At 32.2% G+C, this 22,480-nt stretch overlaps 1 protein-coding gene across 2 annotated transcripts in view; it reads right to left on the bottom strand.

Moving 5' to 3' along the window:
* The window catches only part of Nep2 (M13 family metallopeptidase neprilysin 2), a 64,374-nt gene that overhangs the window by 18,348 nt on the left and 23,546 nt on the right, over nt 1-22,480 (bottom strand). For both annotated transcript variants that reach the window (XM_089695803.1, XM_089695810.1), the window contains exon 3: nt 10,111-10,247. In XM_089695803.1, the coding sequence (XP_089551929.1) occupies nt 10,111-10,247 (137 nt within the window). The remainder of the gene's footprint in view (nt 1-10,110; nt 10,248-22,480) is intronic.

Raw genomic sequence — 22,480 nt, 5'->3', positions numbered from 1 at the left:
ATTTGCGAAATAAACTGAAATCATTAAAGTTGTCAAGATCGCAATCATCTTGTTAATTTGCAGAATCAATTAACAATTTCTATTCACTTTCCATGATTCTGAGATATAAATCAATGATGTATTTCACATCATCTACAGCGTGATCTCAGACAGTGTACCGTCAATATTATCCAAGAATTATATAATCCAATATGCCAGTTCTAGCGAAAATTTGACATGATCTAATTCGTATCAAGACGAGGCTTCAAACACTAATTGAGACAACCTAGGAAGTAACTTGTTTAGATCTGATTAAGTAACAAAATATAGGTTAAATTTGTTACTTGATAGGCGATAGACAAATGAACGTGATTATTAAGTAAATATTTAATTGTTATATCGAACTACTAAGTACTTAAAGTGCCTAAATTGAGTACGAAGGAAAGTAAGCTTTCTCTATCCTCCGTGGACACAGTTATATAAGTCTCAAAGATTTTAGCGCTTTCATTACCTTATCAGTAAGAAATAAACTTATAATAGTCATACTATACTATTATAGTTCTCCAACACTATGTAAGACTGTTAATAGAAAATGTTACTAGCGTGACCACACAGTATTACAACAATGCAATGACAAATGATAAATTTAGTCTAATTCTTTAAACATCTTTATTTTTAAAAATGCGAGGGCAAACATAGCTATGTATTGTGTGTTTATAACTCACAGATTTTTCCGATTGATAAATATTATATATATACATAATATATCGTATCTATAGTATTAAAGAACAAAACCTGTTTTAATGTTAGGACACATTACGATGCATTAAAGTTCGGTTCGCAAAATTTCCATATCCCCATCTAATCTTTAATATTCTTCATCTCAATTCAGCAGATCATCTTGTACCTTTAATATTAAAGGTCACATATGTATTGACGATGTACAACCAGTGGGCGGTATTGACCGCAATACAATTTGAACTTAACATCCTGAGGCCTTCGCCGTTTATATGGCTAAAGGTAAACACTTTTAGCAAACTAAAAGTTTGTTTTTTTTTGTTTCCTACTAGGAAATATTACTAGACTGGTCAATATAAGGGACAATTGATAGACATTATTTGGTAGTAATCTTCAATGGCTATAAGACTTATTTTTTAAAACCCGCATATAGAAGCTTATTTGAATCAAGTACCTAGTCCATTAATACTACGCTAAAAAAAGCTTTGAAACTATTGACAAAGTAATCATGAAATTATTAATTTATCAGAGTTAAGTAAGAATTTTATTTTAATGATATACTTAATCCTAACTCTATGTAATAAAATAAAAAGTATAATTTTGTTTATGTTCATAAATTAACTATGAAAATTATAGATACAGCTAGTGCAATTACGAAATGCTCCTCTAAGGTGCTCGAAAGTACATACAGGTCCTAAGCCAGTAAATCCTCAAGTCAAGTCCTCAATCTTGTAAATTACACTTTGATCGCCGTCGTTAAATAGAAAATGCATACTTAAGTCTAACGGTTAGTTAATTTCTTACTGGAAATTCAATCAATGGAAACATTTAGCAAAAAGTGGGACGACACTCTACTAATGATACAGTTATAATGATTTATTTATACTGTACCTGTCTTTTATTCTATGTTTTTACGGAAGAGGTTAAGGCGCCCTTGTTCAAAATGTATGTTTCTAAATCATGGTTTTTGGATAGAAATCATCATATTTAAAATCCTAAAAAAATATATAGCACAGATAAACGTTTGATCTAGTGACTTTTTTGGATAAAAACACAATATTAAACATTTAACTCGATCAAAAAAAAATCAGAAGTAACATCGATTTTGAAAGCATAATCAGTTTTATGAGAATTAGGGGAACGCTATGTTTATGAAAATTTTACATATCATTTACTAATCAGGTTTTACAGGGAAATTTTTGGATAGATTTATAATTTAGCCCTTATTTTTTTCTATATAAAATATAATACGTAAAATGCGACTCGCGCGCACCACGTCAGTGCCGCCAGAGTCCAGCCGGACGTCATCGAAGGAGGACCTGTGCTAGTTTTGCTCCCGACCACGTTGTAGTCGCCGCTCGCGTATTAGAACCGAGCGGCGAGTAAAACGGCGAGCACGTCACGGTATAAATAAATCAGTAGTTTGATTTTATTACCTATCCTAGGATTGTTGGTGTAAATAAATTAACTTCTTATTCTATACTATTAAACGAGCAATATTTGCATATTTATATATTTTGTTTGTAAATACTAAATACAGTGTGGAAATTTTCGATGGGCCCTGGGTGAAAGTACTAGAAATACTGGAGATAGCAAATTTTGCTGAAAGGAAACATTCCTTTATTTTTAAAAAGAAATAGAACTGCATTCAAAGATTTTCAAAAATTCATATTCTTCGACCGGGAATCAAAAGAACTAAAAATGTAAAAAAATAAAATTTTCCATTTTATTCTTCAAATCAACACAAGTTTCATATAACAATTACCAGAAAGAAAGAAAGAAAGAAAAAAATGTTTATTTGTAATTTAAAATTATTATGTTTTAAAAATTACCTTGCCTGAGATCCTCTATATTATGGGTTGTTGAATAGGAATAGCGGCAAAGTTTTGAAGTACTAGTAGGAAGACTATTATGATATTGGTTCATCTGTATGAGTATGACAATTATTATTTTTATGAAACAACAATCCAAGATGGCGCCGACGACAATTTTACATCTTTTCGTCATGGGTGTCATTTTCATGGTTTTTGGGGTAGCTATTAACCAATATGAGGTCAAAACTAAAATCCAAGATGGCGCCGACGAAAATTTTACATCTTTTCGTCATGGGTGTCATTTTCATGGTTTTTGGGGTAGCTATTAACCAATATGAGGTCAAAACTAAAATCCAAGATGGCGCCGACAAAAAATTTGACATCTTTTCGTCATGGGTGTCATTTTCATGGTTTTTGGGGTAGCTATTAACCAATATGAGGTCAAAACTAAAATCCAAGATGGCGCCGACAAAAAATTTGACATCTTCTCGTCATGGATGTCATTTTCATGGTTTTTGGGGTAGCTATTAACGAATATTAGGTCAAAACTATAATCCAAGATGGCACTGACGAAAATTTGACTTATTTTCGTGATGGGTGTCATTTTCATGGTTTTTGGGCAAGCTATTAACGAATATGAGGTCAAAACTATAATCCAAGATGGCGCCGACGAAAATTTTACATCTTTTCGTCATGGGTGTCATTTTCATGGTTTTTGGGGTAGCTATTAACCAATATGAGGTCAAAACTAAAATCCAAGATGGCGCCGACAAAAAATTTGACATCTTTTCGTCATGGGTGTCATTTTCATGGTTTTTGGGGTAGCTATTAACCAATATGAGGTCAAAACTAAAATCCAAGATGGCGCCGACAAAAAATTTGACATCTTCTCGTCATGGATGTCATTTTCATGGTTTTTGGGGTAGCTATTAACGAATATTAGGTCAAAACTATAATCCAAGATGGCACTGACGAAAATTTGACTTATTTTCGTGATGGGTGTCATTTTCATGGTTTTTGGGCAAGCTATTAACGAATATGAGGTCAAAACTATAATCCAAGATGGCGCCGACGAAAATTTTACATCTTTTCGTCATGGGTGTCATTTTCATGGTTTTTGGGGTAGCTATTAACCAATATGATGTCAAAACTAAAATCCAAGATGGCGCCGACGAAAAATTTGACATCTTTTCGTCATGGGTGTCATTTTCATGGTTTTTGGGGTAGCTATTAACCAATATGAGGTCAAAACTAAAATCCAAGATGGTGCCGACGAAAAATTTGACATCTTTTCGTCATGGGTGTCATTTTCATGGTTTTTAGGGTAGCTATTAACCAATATGAGGTCAAAACTAAAATCCATGATGGCGCCGACAAAAAATTTGACATCTTCTCGTCATGGGTGTCATTTTCATGGTTTTTGGGGTAGCTATTAACGAATATGAGGTCAAAACTAAAATCTAAGATGGCGCCGACGAATATTTTATATCGGCTATATACCAAATTATCGACGATAACATTGGGGATTTGTAAATAGCTGTCACAAAAACCTTGAAAATGACACTCATGCCGTAAAGATGTAAAATTTTCGTCGACACCATCTTGGATTTTAGTTTTGACCTCATATTCGTTAATAGCTACCCCAAAAACCATGAAAATGACACTCATCACGAAAATAAGTCAAATTTTTTGTCGGCGCCATCTTGGATTTTAGTTTTGACCTCATATTGGTTATTAGTTACCCCAAAAACCATGAAAATGACATCCATGACGAAAAGATGTAAAATTTTCGTCGGCGCCATTTTGGATTTTAGATTTGACCTCATATTGATTAATAGCTACTCCAACTCGTTGAAAATGACACCCATGACGAAAACATTTCAAATTTTCGTCGGCGCCATCTTAGATTTTAGTTTTGACCTCATATTCGTTAATAGCTACCCCAAAAACCATGAAAATGACACCCATCACGAAAATAAGTCAAATTTTTCGTCGGCGCCATCTTGGATTTTAGTTTTGACCTCATATTGGTTATTAGCTACCCCAAAAACCATGGAAATGACATCCATGACGAAAAGATGTAATTTTTCATCGGCGCCATTTTGGATTTTAGATTAGACCTCATATTGATTAATAGCTACTCCAACTCTTTGAAAATGACACCCATGACGAAAACATTTCAAATTTTCGTCGGCGCCATCTTAGATTTTAGTTTTGACCTCATATTGGTTAATCGCTACCCCAAAAACCACCCACATTTGCTACTTAGGAAAAGTTCAGATTTAGGGCCGATTTTTCAATGCTTGGATAAAACCTATCCGTCCAATAAAGTATTACGCGATAATATTAAAATGTCACGTAATTCGTGAACTGTCGAATACGGGCAATTAGAATACGTTTTTAAAATGTTAGTTTTATACATTATTCGACGAATAAGTTTTATCCAAGCATTGAAAAATCGGCCCTTAAAGATATCATAGGTAATGTGACGAATATAATTTATTTCATTCCGACCGTTTCTCGGAATAACATACATTTACTAAGAAGGGTTTAATATATTGCCGGTAACATAATATTATGATGTATAATAATAATTAATAATTCATAAAGAATTATTTTATACATTTCTTAAAAAGCTTCGATATTGTATACAATAATACAAATCATTAATTGATTATTATTCAAATTGTTGTAAAATAGTCACACTTTTTTAAGTTGGTTGAATACACTAACTTACTTATTACATACTTATATTCAATTATTATTTTGCCTTTTTTATTTGTTTTACTTTTAATTATTATTACCAATATTTTCAGAAGAAAATAAATTAATGTATCCAGAACGAGAGTTTCATTTTAAACTTTAAATGTAGATATGCATAAAATAGACCAATAAACCAGAAGCGTTCTTTATGTTTAGATGATGTTGATTCTACAATAAAAATGTTCGATTCCATGATATTTTTATTTCTAAGAGCAAATATTTTTACGAGAAATTAACAATAAATTATCTTTTATATTGTTTCTATCGATTTGAATAATAAAATAAAATTTGAAAAAGGAATGTTTCCTTTCTGAAAAATTTCCTATCCCTAGTATTTCAAGTATGTACTTTCCATTCAGGGCACATCGAAAATTTCCACACTGTATATATACAAACAAATATATAAATATGCAAATATTGCTCGTTTAATGGTATAGGATAAGTAGTAAATTTATTTATCAACAACATTCCTACGATAGCAAATAAAATCGAACTACTGATTTATTTATACTGTGTCGTAATCGCCCGCCTTCTTAGGTCACCGGAGTTCATGTCGCGCCGGCTCCTGCGCAACGCGGGCGCGAGCCGTCTCAGTGCCTAAAATGCCTAAACTTTCAGTATAAGGGGCTCTTAAAGATATAATTTCTATCACTTGATGCAGAGAAATACTTGCAGAAGTTTAATGGTGCGAGTTAGCAACACACACATTTACATTTAATTGGCGTCTAATACGTTTTCAATTGGATCTGAGTAACATGTCAGAGATATTAATCGACGAAGAAAATAACGAAGAATAAATTTTCCAAAGCTTAAACTTTTATATAATATTATATCTGTGATATAACTTAGTAGTAAACGGATAAATATAATATGTTGTTAAATTCGCTCGATTCAGTGATTTCTTAACATTCTAAATAAATAACACGAATGTTACCAAACTTGGACACTTTAGGATAAAAGCTTTAAAAACTTGTCCAAAATCGGGAAAGAACCCTTAGTATCTACAGCTAGATTTACTATGAATTATTACTTTTATTACATCGTCTCAAACTTTTTTGTCTGTGTAGCGCATGTCGCGTGACGGTCGGCTGCCGAGTAGGTATAAAGCAGTGTTCGGAAAGTTTCACTTTTACCGTGGTTTCATAAAACCACACAACATTTTTATTCCTATTACTAGCGACCCGCCCCGGCTTCGCACGGATGCAATGCTGATACTAAATACTTACACTACAGAAAAACTTTTAACGTTGTATATAAAAACATAGCGGCCCGGCCGCGGCCGGCCGGTACCGCCGCAAACGGTACGTCCCGCAATTTTTAAATCTGTAATATATTCGAAAATATTCACTTAAATCATACGATGTAAAGGGCCATATAGATCTATATTAAATGAACAATGTATTCAAGGTATTTAATTGGTTAAGGATTAATGCTGTATTGGTTAAAATCGCTTCGAAAATTAGCCATTATTTGTCGTAAAAAGTAAATGACAAAAAAAAGTTATTGTGGGTTATCCATAAGAGATAGACATATGCCATCGCGGACTTTTCTGTAGACCTTTTCAATGTGTACAATACTTAGTACATTATTTTGATAAAACTCGTAGGGTTCAGCCTGCGTTTGCAATGTAAGCGGAAGAAATGTAATTATTTACGACATCACATTAGAAACCTCAAAAATAACAGTACTTCTCCACTATTTAATGGATGTTATTATACATATAAACCTTCCTCTTGAATCACTCTATCTATTAAAAAAAACCGCATCAAAATCCGTTGCGTAGTTTCAAAGATCTAAGCGTACAAAGGGACATAGGGACATAGGGACATAGGGAAATAGGGACAGAGAATGCGACTTTGTTTTATACTATGTAGTGATAATGTATCGAATTTGAAGAAGCTATATAGAAGAAGCTATTATATTCAATTTCAATCAGTAATGGAAATATTGAAGGGCTACTTGCCTCCTAACGGTATCAATTTTCCGACTGGATAAACTTGATTAAATCCTATAAAATTTAATTTTCAAGAGCAAATGTTATTTGATATTTATTGATAATGATGTTTACACGAGTAGTTTTTATTCGAAGTGAAATGAAGAGATAGTTATCTGATGGAGTTCATGGAATAACCATGGATGATTGAAGCCCAAGGGTACTTATTTAAAAGGGAGGTATAGCAACAATGGCATTATGTACAAACATAATATCATTAAACCATTTCTGTAAATAAAGTTTTCAGGTGGAATATAGAGATAGTAATCTAATTATACTTCATGGGTAATAACCGTGGAAGGTGCCTATTTAAAAACAGTTACATAGTATATCAATAATTGCAATAGATAAAGCGCAATCAAATCATTTTAGGTCATCAATTTTTATGACATAAGGAAAAAAAAGTAAATCCAAATAATTAAAGGAATTTCGATATCTATAGTGTAGATTTTGTATACTACGTATATTTCACATACTACAGCAGAAATAATTTCCCATGAGATTGATTTTCAGATAAACATACACACACTCACATTTTCAGTTCTAAAAATAACAATATAAACAAATTAACAATGACACGTACAACATAAATATAACAATAATACCTTTATGTACCAAACATAAAGGTTTCGGTAATTATATTCTCCGTTAAAACGTAGCAATAGTCTCTAACAGTAGGCACTTGCAAAATATTTCGTGATCTTTATTTAATCATGTGCTGAATTTTGGATCATAGAAGCCCAAAGGTACTTATTTAAAAGTAAGGTATGTCAACAATGGCATTATGTACAAACATATCATTAAACCATGTCTGTAAATAAAGTTTTCAAGTGGAAGGAAGAGATAGTAATCTGATTATATGGGTATTACTTCATGGGTAATAACCATGGAAGGTGCTTATCTAAAAAAAAATCACAAAGTAGGTATGTCAATATGCACTGTGTACAAATATGATCAAAACATGGATAAAGCGATGTGCTTTCAGCAAAATCAGTTTGGGTCATCAATTTCTGTGACATGAAAGAAAAAAAAGTAAATCGAAATAAATAAACTAATTCTGATATAGAACTTTGTATACTTTGTATCTAGGTATATTTTCTTAAGGTTGTTTAATCTACACTAATATTATAAAGCTGAAGAGTTTGTTTGTTTGTTTGAACGCGCTAATTTCGGGAACTACTGGTCCGATTTGAAATATTATTTCGGTGTTAGATAGCCTATTCATCGAGAAAGGTTATAGGCTATATATCATCACGCTAAGACCAACAGGAGCGGAGCCACGCGGGTGAAACCGCGGAGCGCAGCTAGTACATAGTTAATAAAATAAAATTAACAATGACACGTAAAACATCCATATAATAATAATGCCTTCAAGCTAACAATAAGGTTTGGGTAATTATTATATTCTCCACTAGCAATAGTACCTTGCAAAATATTTCGTGATCTTTATTGAAGCATGTGCTGAATTTTGTCACCGAATTGTTCTGAGTTCATGACTCCGTGACGGAGTGTAGCAAGGTCGATAGTTTTGTAATAACGTTACAATTGTAATAGTGATAACGTTACAAGTTTAAGAAAATTGTATCGCCGTTTCGTAGATTTTTGAAGATTTGAATACAATTTCGTTTTTTTTTTTTTGTGAAATGCGAATCATACTTATTTTGTTTTTAATGTCTATGTTGATGAGGAAAACATATTTAATTTATGTGTTTCTAATATCAAGTAAGTAGACGCTTTCTTTTAATTACTATGTGTAAAACCATAGAGCAATTTAATTTTTATTCAAATACAATACAATTCTCACTCAGTCCGTCTCTGTAATTTACTTTGTTTCTGTATTACAGTGAGAGGTCTAGTTATACTGGTCGATATAACATTTTCTAATGAAACTGTTATTCTTATTCAAGCAGAACTTACAAATCTAATTGAAGTAAATGTTCACACAGTTTTTCGTAACCTTGACATCGAGCAACAAGTGAAACAATTTCTCTCATTATATATTCCTTCAAGGAGCCAAAACCCGTCTACACAAAACATCGTATTACTAAAGGCATAAGGTTTATATTGTGTAAACAATCACTTAGTAATATCACGTATTATTATCACAGACTAAAGTGACAACATGGCGACGGTTTGTATAAGATTTGGCACGACTGGTTCTATTGTAAATTGAGATAATAATATTGGATATATCTCCTATAGTTTACTAAATGGTCCTATAAACACAGGCTGTTGTGCTACGTGAATATACCTAATGTCAAAATATCTTTAGCTAGATACCTACTTATGCGTAATGCGATATTGTATACCTATGGTAAGAAACTGTACTATTATTGTAAGGAAATAAGGAAGGTATATTTCTGTGTTTTAGTTAAACTTACGCATAAATATGTTTTACTTATCCATACTAATATTATAAATGCGAAAGTAACTCTGTCTGTCTGTCTGTTACTCAATCACGCCTTAACTACTGAACCAATTTGCATGAAATTTGGTATAGAGATATTTTGATACCCGAGAAAGGAAATAGGATAGGTTTTATCCCGGAAATCCCACGGGAATGGGAAATGTGCGGACGAAGCCGCGGGCGGAAAGCTAGTATCATATAGGTACCGCTATGTAGGTATAAACGCAAAGCTGCGGCAAGCTAATGAGAATATTAAAAAGATTAACTATGTAGGTAAGTATACAAAGACAAATAAAAAAATATATCTTAAAAAAACTATTCATTTCAATACTATTTCCCACGGGAACATTAAAAAATCAAAAACACAATTACGAACGAAACCGCGCGTCATTAAGTTACTTATCTATAAAACTTACCATTAATATTGGTAGACTTCTTCAGCATGACCGTGGTGATGAAGGCCGCGAGGAAGGCCACAGCCAGCACGGCCACCACCCCCACGGCCAGCATCAGCCGCTTCTCAAGCTTCGTCCGCTGCCCCCAGAACGAAGGCCTGCGAACAAGAAAATCATTAATACCGTTATTTACAATAGTTAACTAGGTACTTAAATATCTACGTCGCATAAAATAATATTTCTAGAGCAAAAAAATAATATAAACGCGATGTCGACATAATAGGATTCAAACAACATTCAGAAATCGAAATTAGGTACAAGAATAAAGCGATTGACTTGAAGAGGTCTGGCCTGTGAATGGAAAAATTCTCGAAAATGTACGATACAAATAATAAAAAACACATACTTTTCTTCTATAAGCAAAATAGAAATACACTAACAGAGCGAATTATAACTACCGATTTAGGTACCTACTTCTACTTTAAAACATTTTGGCGCCACTCTGTCGCGTCGTTACCGCGCATTTTTTATTTTTGTTATTCCTTATTAATTAGATACAAAATTTAACGTTTTAGATTGAAAATTATGTATAAAATAATACAACATCTGAGTACTAATTCTTATATTGTTAAAGAATAATAATGATATAACTACAAATCTCTTACGTATTGTGATATCGCTGCAATGTAGTTATTGATGTAGGAAGTGAGATAATATTTCCCATATTTCCAAACCATTTCACACAAAACATACACACAATACAAATTCCTTGAAGACTACTAGTAACAACAACTTCTAGGCGCATTTTTATTCAAAATCTACACAACTTCAAAGTTCAACCTTCTTTTTCGCTTTCACTTCAACAAATGAGTAATCACAGAGCAAGTAATATAGTAAGAGACGGCACTCAGTACTTTGATTTCGAGCTCACGCACACATATGCATGTATTGGCTAAGGGCGAATCTTATATACCAACATAAGCTCACTTACGTCAAAAATGACACACATTGCTGCCAACATTTAAAAGTTGACGTGCTAGTGATGTCTTTTTGAGTGCATATTATCGATAAAACTTCATATCGATATCGATAAAATTTTCGATGCTGGGTAACATCACTACTAGTTCTCATCCTTATTCAAATTTATATTTTATAGGAAATTAAAAATAAAACACCAACAATGTAGATCAATAAGTTTATTATAATATAATATTTATAATTATATAACAACATTTTTATATAATATTAAAACTCACTATAATAGGCAAAAATGGTTAATTCCATTTGAATTTTGCTGAATATCTTTATTTAGGCATGTAGGACTTAATTCGGTTAACGGCTTAAATATTATGTGAATACAGTTGATTCACATTTTATACTTTTCCTTGAAACATTTTGCGGGATTTCTATTTTAAAATCTCGTTCTAAATTTCGATACCAATAATATATCGTTGCCGTTCGGATCGCCATATTGGAATTGTATATGAAGAAGCCGTTGTTTTCTTTGGACATAATAATATAATTGATTCTACAGCCAGAACATGACGTAATAGAGAAGTTTTCTCATATAATGTTATGTAATTATTATGTTTTATCTTCCTTATAGAACAGTCATTGGGTACATATTGCAAATATTAAGTCATAAATCAAATAATAATTATTAAGTACACACAAAGATTTTAACATTGTTTACACATAACACTTTTTCTTCTTTTTTCACTTTTGGCAGAAATACTACAAATTAACAAATTCAATGTACACTTTGATTAACTGAGTAAATAACAAAATCTACGATTTATGAAGAACAAATTTTGTTTAACTTCCACCAAAACAAAATAAAACGCCATTTTGAATTCAAATTAACAAACAACGAATCAACATCAAGACGTTGTCTATGCTTAAGTCTTAACCATTGACAAGAAATCGAAGAAAGAAAGAAATAATTTATAAATGTACTAGCTTAAAATTAAAATGTACAAAAATAAGGTTTAAAAAAAAAGAAGAAATAATAATAAATAATTAAAACTAAAATATTAAATCTTATAATATATGATTACATCGGAGAGGCCAACATTAGAAATATTTTTATTTTTTCTAAATGTTGGCATGCCAGACTCGCCCTTAGGTCTTGGAAAAGTACAAAATAATTTGAACTCTATGTCAATTGAATGAAGTTTAAAATTGCTTGATAATGGAATCCTAACCAAAACGATGTTCTAAGTGTCGACCCACTGTGAGTAATGACAATAGTTTTCCCGCCACAAGTTTGAAAATGGAATACAGAATTAGGCGCGTTCACAAAATCCCGCTGTGACATCATAATCATCCAAGTTTTTCTTGAATCAATTCAAAAGGGTCTATTATCCCTCCAAAATGTAAATCCCGCTATCGCAGCCCGCAGTCAAGTTTTATTATTTATAATTTTTTAAGCTGCTTTCCCGTTTGAAGGGATCAGAGCGGAAATGAATGTTTAAAGAAAATAATATTCTTTTTTTGTTTGAACGTTGTTGCTTTTTTATCTGTTGCAAGAAAGAAATTCGAATGTTAGGACATTCCGTATTCGAATACTTTTTTTTTAATTTTAACAAATGTTTGCAAAGGGTTACATTGCTTAAATATTTAAACTTCGTTGTTTTTTTTTTGCGTGGGGTTATTTAATTTGCGTTTTATTAGATTCAAGAACAGGCGATATTTTGAACTTAAATAGTATTTGACGAGGTTTTAAAAGGTTTAAAAATAAATTAATAATCTTTTCAAGTTAAATATATTTTACATGGAAGTTGTTCTAGGTTCAATAACCTTAAAATCACCGTAGTTAATATTAGTTTTCTGCTTTAGTTATGGGTAATAATGTTTAAACATTTATAAGTAATTACCATTAATTGTTATGGCAACTAAAAATTTATACAGTTTATATGTGACTAAGCAAATTATTCTACTACTAGATTTCCGCCCGCGGCTTCGCCCGCGTTTTCAAAGGAAAACCCTCATAGTTCCCGTGGGATTTCCGGGATAAAACCTATCCTATGTGTTGTCCAAATTACCCTCTATATGTGTGCTAAATTTCATTGTTATCGATTCAGTACAATTTGCGTGAAAGAGTAACAAACACACACACACACACATCCTCACAAACTTTCGCATTTAAAATATTAGTAGGATAGGATACTTTACTTTGGGCACACCCCGGACACTCCATACAAAATGATCGTTTTGACAGTCACCCTGTAGAGACTGCAAATGTGTGTGTTAACGCTTTATGGTTGGCACATTTGTGACTAGCGTAAAAAAAAATTCGCGTTTTTCTGATGAAATACATCCATAAACAGCACAATATCTAACCATTTTCTACGAAAAACGATAATCACAAATTCAAAATAATAAAATTACTTTAAGTCAATGTTGTCAATCTTCGTCGCGTATCGTCCTTGCAGAAAAATATGGCCCATTTTATGTCTGATCGCGCGGGGGTGAGGTAAGTTTAATTTTGGCGGGAGGCAGAGAGTGTCCGTTCTGTAGCGTTTATCTACTATTATGTATTCTGTGCTTTGGGCATATTTTATTAAACTTGAGCTTACTTATCAAATACATTATGCAGATTATGTACTTGTATTTTGAAAATGTTAGGAGTGAAATTCAACTGCTTCTGTTTTATAGCATTTCTATTTTTGAAAAAGAATATTGTTTTAATTGTTTACAAATTCATAAACATGTGCCATTTATCTCTATTTACTGCGGCTGATGAACTCCATTGTGGAGTTTGATATTTTTTTTCATGCGCCAATGGTGATGCTATGTAGTCATTGTAATTATTACAATTTATTGTAATATTAAGGTAAAAAAATAATGTAATCAAATTAAAAATAAAACATAATTTATTTTATACGAAAACTTGCCAAACTATCAATCACATCGAATTAAAAGTATTTTTATAGATTAAATTTTTTGATAAAATTTTTTGGTTATTTATTCTTCATAATTTGCGTAAATTGTAACATGCATATAAAGTAGTTAATGCTTATAGAAAGGAATCCTAAGGGAAATGCCACATTCATCGGGATAATGTTCCACACACTGAAATGTGTTGGATTTGCTTCATAATATTGTAACAGCGTCTTCATATCACCTTTATATCTTTCATCTGCAAATCAATATGACTATTAGTGTTTTAACAAATGAAAGTACTTTTAGGGTTCCCAACCATAAAAGGAAATAACTATGTTTCTATGGAACCCTCGGTGCGCAAGTCCGACTCGCACTTTGGCGGTTTTTATTTTTTCGAATTAAGTCTTTAAGTATTTTGCAAAAGTTTTCTCAGACCATGGATGATTTGCATCATATTATGGGGTATAGTTTTAAATGTATTACATGTTATAAATAAAAAAAAAATATATATACGGAACCCTCGCTGCACTCAGTCAGACTCGCACTTGGCCGGTGTATTTTAAGAGGGATATTGTAATATACAAAAGATATTATTTTCTATTTATAGCTTACACGCATCCGATGTAATTTTATTCGCCAAACATAATCGTAGACGATTCATATCCTCTGAAATCATTTCGAATATGCCTCCACAGTAGAATATAATCAATATATAGTTTATTATACGAAATACGAAGCCGGAAATAATCGCAATACTTATTTCTTTACCTGTGAATAATTTAAAATTTTGTAAAATTTACCAGGGGCCGCATTATGACCTCTTATTCCCAGTCAGTTTACGCCGTGAATTGAATGGACTTGACTTGACTGAATAAGATGTCATAATATTGCCCCAGACATTTTAAAATTTTAGTTGTACCTAACGACTAAGATTCTACTGTAAATATCGATCAAAGTATAGCATTATTCCTTGAGAAATGTCAATAATTCTGCTACATGATTTTCATGACAATTGTGTTAAAATGTATGAATTTTTTACTATAAAACTAAAACACGCAACACGTACCTTTATATAAATAACTCATTATAATACCATATTGTAGACATAAAATATTGATTAAACAAAATACAGACATAGCGAGCATCTGCAAAAAAAAACATAAATTATTCTTCAATTTTGTGAAATTACTAAGAATATAGACAGTTTTATGTAACGAAAAAAATTACAACTAAATGGTCACTTTACAAAATCGGTATTTACCATAAGTTTCAACGGTTTCCCCACATCATCAAAGCGTTGCTGAATCCTCTCATACGACTCGATAGCTGCCTTTACATTGAAACTTCCTGGATCTTGTAATTCCCTTTTCACTTTGTGGGTATAAATTCGAACCCGACAAAAATAAAGAGCTATTACCAGCAAAGGTGATAAAAAGCCACAGTCACTAATTACTCTGAGCGTCGCTCGAATCAAATGGCCCAAATAATCAAAATCAGTTATTACAAAGGAAAGAATAATAAACGAACTATAATACAGACAAATCTTCAAAAGAAAAATGCAAAGAAAATAACGTAGTATTTTCGAATAAGTTTTCTTATGTTTCGATATCATGCTATCGACTTTTGGATCGAAAACATAATAGTTTAAAACGTATTTGTCCTCAGTGTAAAACGAAATTAAATAATACGTTAAATATTCTAAAATCCGAGTTGTAACGTTAACCAAAGGATAATCATCGAGTTGAACATATACATTAAAGAATACATAAACAAATAAGTACACAATAGAAAGGTACTTGATGAAGCGAAATCTTTTAAAAATTGGCAAAGCGCAATAAAAGCCACAGAATAACCTTAAATACATTAATATATGTATTTTACAAACAAATTTCTCTTTCATTTTGCTAGACGAGCGTTCTAGTAATCGTATTTCAGTTTACTATTAGGGTCTTTTCAATTAATCTATATGAGGTATGGTTTATTTATAAATATTACATTTTCTACACAATGCTTATATTCAAATGGTTTTCATTATTTTGAGTGTTTCATATTTCAAATATTGTGGCGATAACAAAAACTAGTAATTATTAAGAACTAGCTTTCCACCCGCGGCCTCGCCCGCGCAGTCAGAGAAAAACCTGCATAGTTCCCGTGGAATTTCGGGGATAAAACCTATCCTATGTCCTTTCTCGGTCGAATTCGAATAATGAATAATGAATTTTGTAAATAATTATAATACAAAATTGTAATTAAACCATTACAAATATCACTTCTAAGCGTTCTGGCGGTTACACCGCTTTGACGAAGTTTTTTTTTTTTAAGAAGTTTATGGGAGGGTTTCAAGTTAATTTTTTAGATATTTCTCGTTTTATTTTTAAAAATTTATTATGGCTCATTAGGTTAAGTACTTTCGATATCAGTTTAAAGTTTTTTGATATCTGTAATAGTTACGGAATAATCGCCTGTGCACACTTAACGATTACACCCTGTATAAAGTTAATGTAAAAATTCCTTACATATTAGGCTTACATAAAGAGAACAAAATTATATGTTGCCATTTTTGATATCTATACTAATCTATACTAATATTATAAAGCTGAAGAGTTTGTTTGTTTGAACGCGCTCATCTCGGGACCTATTGGTCCGATTTGAAAAATTCTTTCGGTGTTAGATAGCCCATTTATCGAGGAAGGCGGGCCTGCAGCTTGGCCTCCTCGCTCACCTGATCTCACACCCTTGGACCCCTTTTTGTGAAGTGAAATTAAGTGAACAAAAGTGAGCCGGTTAGTGTCGAACAATTAAAACAGTGCATATTGGATGAAGTGAAAAGACAAAAAAACGTATATACTTCTCTCGTTAAAAAACAATTTAATAAAACGTGCACGTCTGTGTATTGACAATGGTGGTGGACATTTTGAAGGACAATTGGCTATATATCATCACGCTAAGACCAACAGGAGCGGAGCCACGCGGGTGAAACCGCGCGGCACAGCTAGTTTAACATATAATACGGGCCGAATTGAGAACCTCCTCCTTTTTTGAAGTCGGTTAAAAATTCTATTGGTACATAATAGATATAACTGACCTTGTTTATAACTAACTTAAATATTTAAATGTTAGATCTTATTTTATAAATTAACTCATTGTCACGTTTTAGTAGCTGAAACAATTTACTATTGAATCTAAACTATTTTCCGATATAATGTTCTACGTGTAGGTATTATACTCATTATTAGAATATATTATACATATAGATGCATGTCCTAGTGGGATGAATCATGAATATAATGTAGCCTTTCTCGATAAATGGGCCAAGTTCCTGAGATAAGCGCTTCAAACAAACAAACAAACATTTCAGCCTTATAATATTAGAATAGATATTGCATTAAAGATCTGTAATATTTTATCATACTAATAATGTATATTGTTCGAAGTTACGACACGGGTTTCATTAAACCCCATATTGCGATCCTTTATGGCGCATATATCTTAGACGTTGCTTGTTTCACCTTTATAGTGTGTTAAACAAAATAACAATCGGTAGTCATTAAGTTTATTAAGGTCATATTGATATGCGATTTCGAATTAATGTTATAATTTGACACAGTATAAATGTTTGGTCTAGATATTCTCTTAGATATCTAGCTAAGTACGTAAATGATAGCAATAGAAATTAAACGAAAATTGGTACCTAACGGTGAACATTAGATATCCAAATTTATAACGGATTTTATGTAGCTAAATTATTATTACTAAATTAATATTTTAATAGAATAAAGACGATTAATATTCAATTGCAAAAGAGATCGAAATTTTCTACATTATGTGTAGGTACTTCTATCATAGAAACATTAAAATTAAACCACTTAAAAATGTACGAACAAATCAATAATATTAAACACAACATGTTCTCGGAGATCTCCAGAAACAAACAACTAAAATACTTGATGTATATACTACGTGATACGTAACCCATCCACCAAAAACAAAAAAAGCTTCAGAAATCCATAAGTATAGAAATCATCAACAGATTCGCGTTGCATAACAAATAAACAAGTGACAAAGCTTTGCACCGGCTTAGTTACGTAATTAATTCGCGTCGATACACTTAAAGGTCTTAGGGTTATTAAAATATAATCCTCTGCTAATTGAATCCCCGTATCATACAGCTGCAGGGCTCTGAATGTACGTGATAAGAGTGTTGTTAATATACCAATAATACCTATAAACTATATATTGTAACTTATTTATGTGTATGTGTCCATAATAATCGTAGGTATTTCCTTTCTTTCTAATAAGAGATTATATAGGTTACTAGGTTCCGCCCGCGGCTTCGTCCGCGTGGTGTTTTGTTAAAAGGTAGCCTATGTTCTTTCTCAGGGTCTAAAGATTGTCTATGCCAAATTTCATCAAAATCGGTTGAGAGGTTTAAGCGGGAAAGCGTAACAGATAGACAGACAGACAGAGTTACTTTCGCATTTATAATATTAGTAGGGATAGTACTTGGTGGTTTATTCTTAAAGTGAAGAGCAAAAAGCGCGGTTCTTTTTAAATCTACACTTCACTGTTTACCTGCATAGTTTGTTAAGTAATAAAAAAAAATAGATTTTAATCCAATAAAAATATGAACGAAGCCTGACGTAATTAACACATATTTTTGAAGTCAAGGATTTAGAAGTCGTGCACGTGTAAAATGTAAAAGATACCAAATTGTTATTCTAGTTTCATTAAATTAAAAAAACCTGAAAAATGCAGCATTGCGTGATATAATGTTATAAGGTGCCATTTTTATGTCCATTCTGTGATAAAAGTAGAAGTTAGAAACGCAAACTCATTCTACAAAATAGAATATATTGAAGTCAGGGCAACATGTTTGAAGGACTTTTCATTTTGAAGCTATTCTATTCTGTATCTACTTCTGTCATTAACTCTTAAACCGGATACTCACCTACCTGCACAGGGGCAATATTGGAATATGCACCCTCAGTTATTGGCTCCTTAATTATTGTGTATAGGGAAGCAGGGGCAATTTAGAGAACATCTGACATTGCTCCGACCGCCGCGCCGACCGATCGAGATTGTTCCAAATTCCAATATTGCCCCTGTGCTGCGGCAGGTTCGTGAGTAGCCGGCTTTAATTAATAATCAAAAGCTGTAATATCTTATAAGTAACGTTTCAATAATATGCACGATTTCATCAGGCTCTTGAAGCCGACTACAAATATATAAATTTAATAACTTTATCTCTTTATTTGATCAGTTAAGGCTGATGCAACGTGTCGAGGCCAGTTAAAATACATTCAATACATAAAACCGGTAGATTTGTTACCAAAAAAGATGATTTCTCATTTGTTTAAAACATCATTTTCTTTATGGACAATAAGAACATCCTAATCTTATCGACTGCAACTTTGATATTTGTATCCAAAGATCGAACCCAGGAATTCTAGGTTACCTGTGTCCTCTCACAGAATCTCGAAAGATAAATGTTCAAATTGTAAAAAGCTTAAAGCATTATTAGAACAACAGAAAATGTTATCACTCAATTTATGAGACAACTTTAAAAACAATTTTAAATGTGTACCTACCTAATGTGTAGTGCTGAAAGATCTGTGTACATAACATGTAAATATAACGTAAACAACCCTATCGATAAATTGGTTTTTACGAAGCACGTGTGTCGCGTAGTCACGGGTTCTGGTCATAATTTCATTAAATCCACACGCTTACCTGATCTTGAACCCTCGACCTCCATAACTTTATGTTGTTTAGAGTGCTTTTAAACCCTCAGAGGGAACGGCGCAGGGGAGTCACTTAAACTTGTATATGTGTTGCTTTCAAATGGTTAACATAATGTTGTTTTAATGGGTTTTTTGAGGATTTTATGTTTTAATATGATGGGTTATACGGGATCATAGATATGTACAGTTGTCTCGAACATAGTATTTGATTTGATTGATTTGTCTACCATTATCGCAGCCAATATTGAAGCTAAGAATTTACAATTGTTTTATTTGAATATATTTGTAGTTATAGCACTATTACATATTTTGTACTTATAGTAACTTATAAGCGAACAGAACTCCGGTGTTTATTTTTTTTTTAGTTTGTACTATGAATAGTTACGGCTAATTGAGCTGTAGTGACGCCTTGACTTATAAAAAATCAGTTCTAAAAAATAAAGTAAAAACTATTTACTCTGTAAATCACAACCATTTAAGACGTGTAATTATTATCTTCCAGGTGTATATATTCAATCTTTAAATCTCCAGCCTTGATAACTAAACAATATTATTAATTACCCATGTATATTACAACTAAATAGTAAACCATACATTGCACATTGCGTGGAATCAATTTTGTTTACACGTGCCGCTTTAACTTGCACCCAACATTTGTAAGCTACTTATTTGCTTATTGCATTCATTGTGTTCATAAAACTATATTTCTAAGTATTCATAGAACTTTATTGTGTGACCAATTGATTTGTTAGTGCTGGTAATCAGTCGATATGTATTTGATTGGCAATTGTCTGGTGCCCCCTAGTGGGGTATGGATCAGATGCATTCATCTGTTTCACTGATCGATTTTCTTAAGGGACAATTTTCATCAGCCTGCCGTGTCTTGCCAAATAGTCATTTTTTCGTGTCCACCGGGTACCCGAGACACCGGGACAGAAAGATATAGTAGTAGTGCATTTCTATTATATGGGTACCTAGTTATGCCCAGTTGCATAACCGACTAGATGTGCATTACAACATCTCGTTGGTTAGCATTTTTTAGAGTCAACCGGTTCAGGTTCATCGTCACCAGGGTCAACCACCCCACTTGACCGTATTGTATACGTCATGGGACTCGTTACTTTTGACTGTATGCTTAGGTCAGTACTTAGTACTTAGGGCTTAGGGCTTATTATAAATATAAAGATATCGTTTTATTCGTTAGTACGGAACGTATCAATGTAACAGTTACAAAGACTATAACCATCGTAAGTAATATAACGTTTTACGATGGAACCTTTAGTAAAAATCGTTTTTTTTATAAGCCGAGTACGGTCTACACATATAGTAATATTCTAAAATTTTTTATAGTTAAAAATGAGGATATCTTTATACGAGTTATAACTTTTACATTTTGAGTAATTTTATTTGATATTTGTAATTTATTTGATATTAAAAATTTAACGTCAACACTAAATAAATGACTGTTATATACTAATAAACGATATTATACCAACTTTTAATCTCTTAAGTAGGTATGTAGATCAAAGATTAACATTTGACACTAATATATTATTAAATATAACTTAATACACCGGAAAGAAACACCAAAACAAATGAAAGCAACTTTCACAGATAACTTATTCAATTATTATGTAACACATTGAGTACGCGCGTATTTACAATCGAAGCAAAAAAGGCGGTCATTTTTTTACATAATATTACTTGGCGCCGCTAAACGGATAATACTCGAATATTCGCCAATGTCAGGCTATATCTAATTACATTATATAACACTAGCTTCCGCCCGAGACTTCGCTTGCGTGTTGATTCTAGTAAATGACACATAATAATAGTAATATATTAATTAAAGATATTAGTCAAAAAATATTGTTATATGTAAGTATCATTTCTTTTTCAGACGATTTCATAGGTATGAAATGTTACAAAATGGAGAAAATTATGGTGATGCGGATAATATACCTACCTACTACGTACTAGTAAAATTTTGATAATGGAAGTATTTAATCAAGCATTCTTGCACAAAAATCAAACGTTACCACAACGAACGTTACTAAGAAGTCACGAAAGAAATAACGCAGAGATCACGCAAACTATTTCATCCAAAAACAATACAACTTGTAGAAAAAACAAACAAACATATTACAGTCAGCTGATCGCTTAATCTATCTGATTCAAGGCTGCTAATGACATTCATGTCAAATCAGGATAACAGTTATTTACAACAATAGCCTGTTAAAATAACGTTAACGCAATAACGGTATAGGACACCGAGTCCCGGCAACCGTTATGAAAGGTTACTGACCTCATAGTAAACAATTATGCAAATCTATTCGATAACTAAGAAACCAGTCTATAATGTTTCTTAACACACATCCGTATGTTCCGACGATAAACTCACGAACTGTGGAAATTACTTTCGTAATAAAATAACGTTATGAAAACTGTACATTCACCGATATACAACACTATAAGGAAATAATCCTTAACATAGATACGGAGTTAGATGTAAAGGATTCTCGAATCTCTTTTACTCTTTAATGTTTATATCATTACTATATCACCCCCTAGCACATAAAACTGTCTTGAAAATAAATAAAATAATAATAGGAAATAGCTTTTACAGTAGGGTACTTCTAAATTTTAATAGGGATTAAAATATGGATAGGAACTGGCATCCGCGAATTATTTTGAAGATGCGTAATGGTAGTATAGACTTGTACTACAGACGCAGATGTTAACAAAATATTACGTACACTACTTAA

The sequence above is a fragment of the Colias philodice genome, chromosome 1, assembly GCF_061535455.1.
Source record: "Colias philodice isolate Cphi_HAF_F1 chromosome 1, ilColPhil1 Martin Lab GWU primary, whole genome shotgun sequence".
Lineage (NCBI taxonomy): Eukaryota > Metazoa > Arthropoda > Insecta > Lepidoptera > Pieridae > Colias > Colias philodice.
This window is presented reverse-complemented; position numbering and strand designations above follow the sequence as displayed.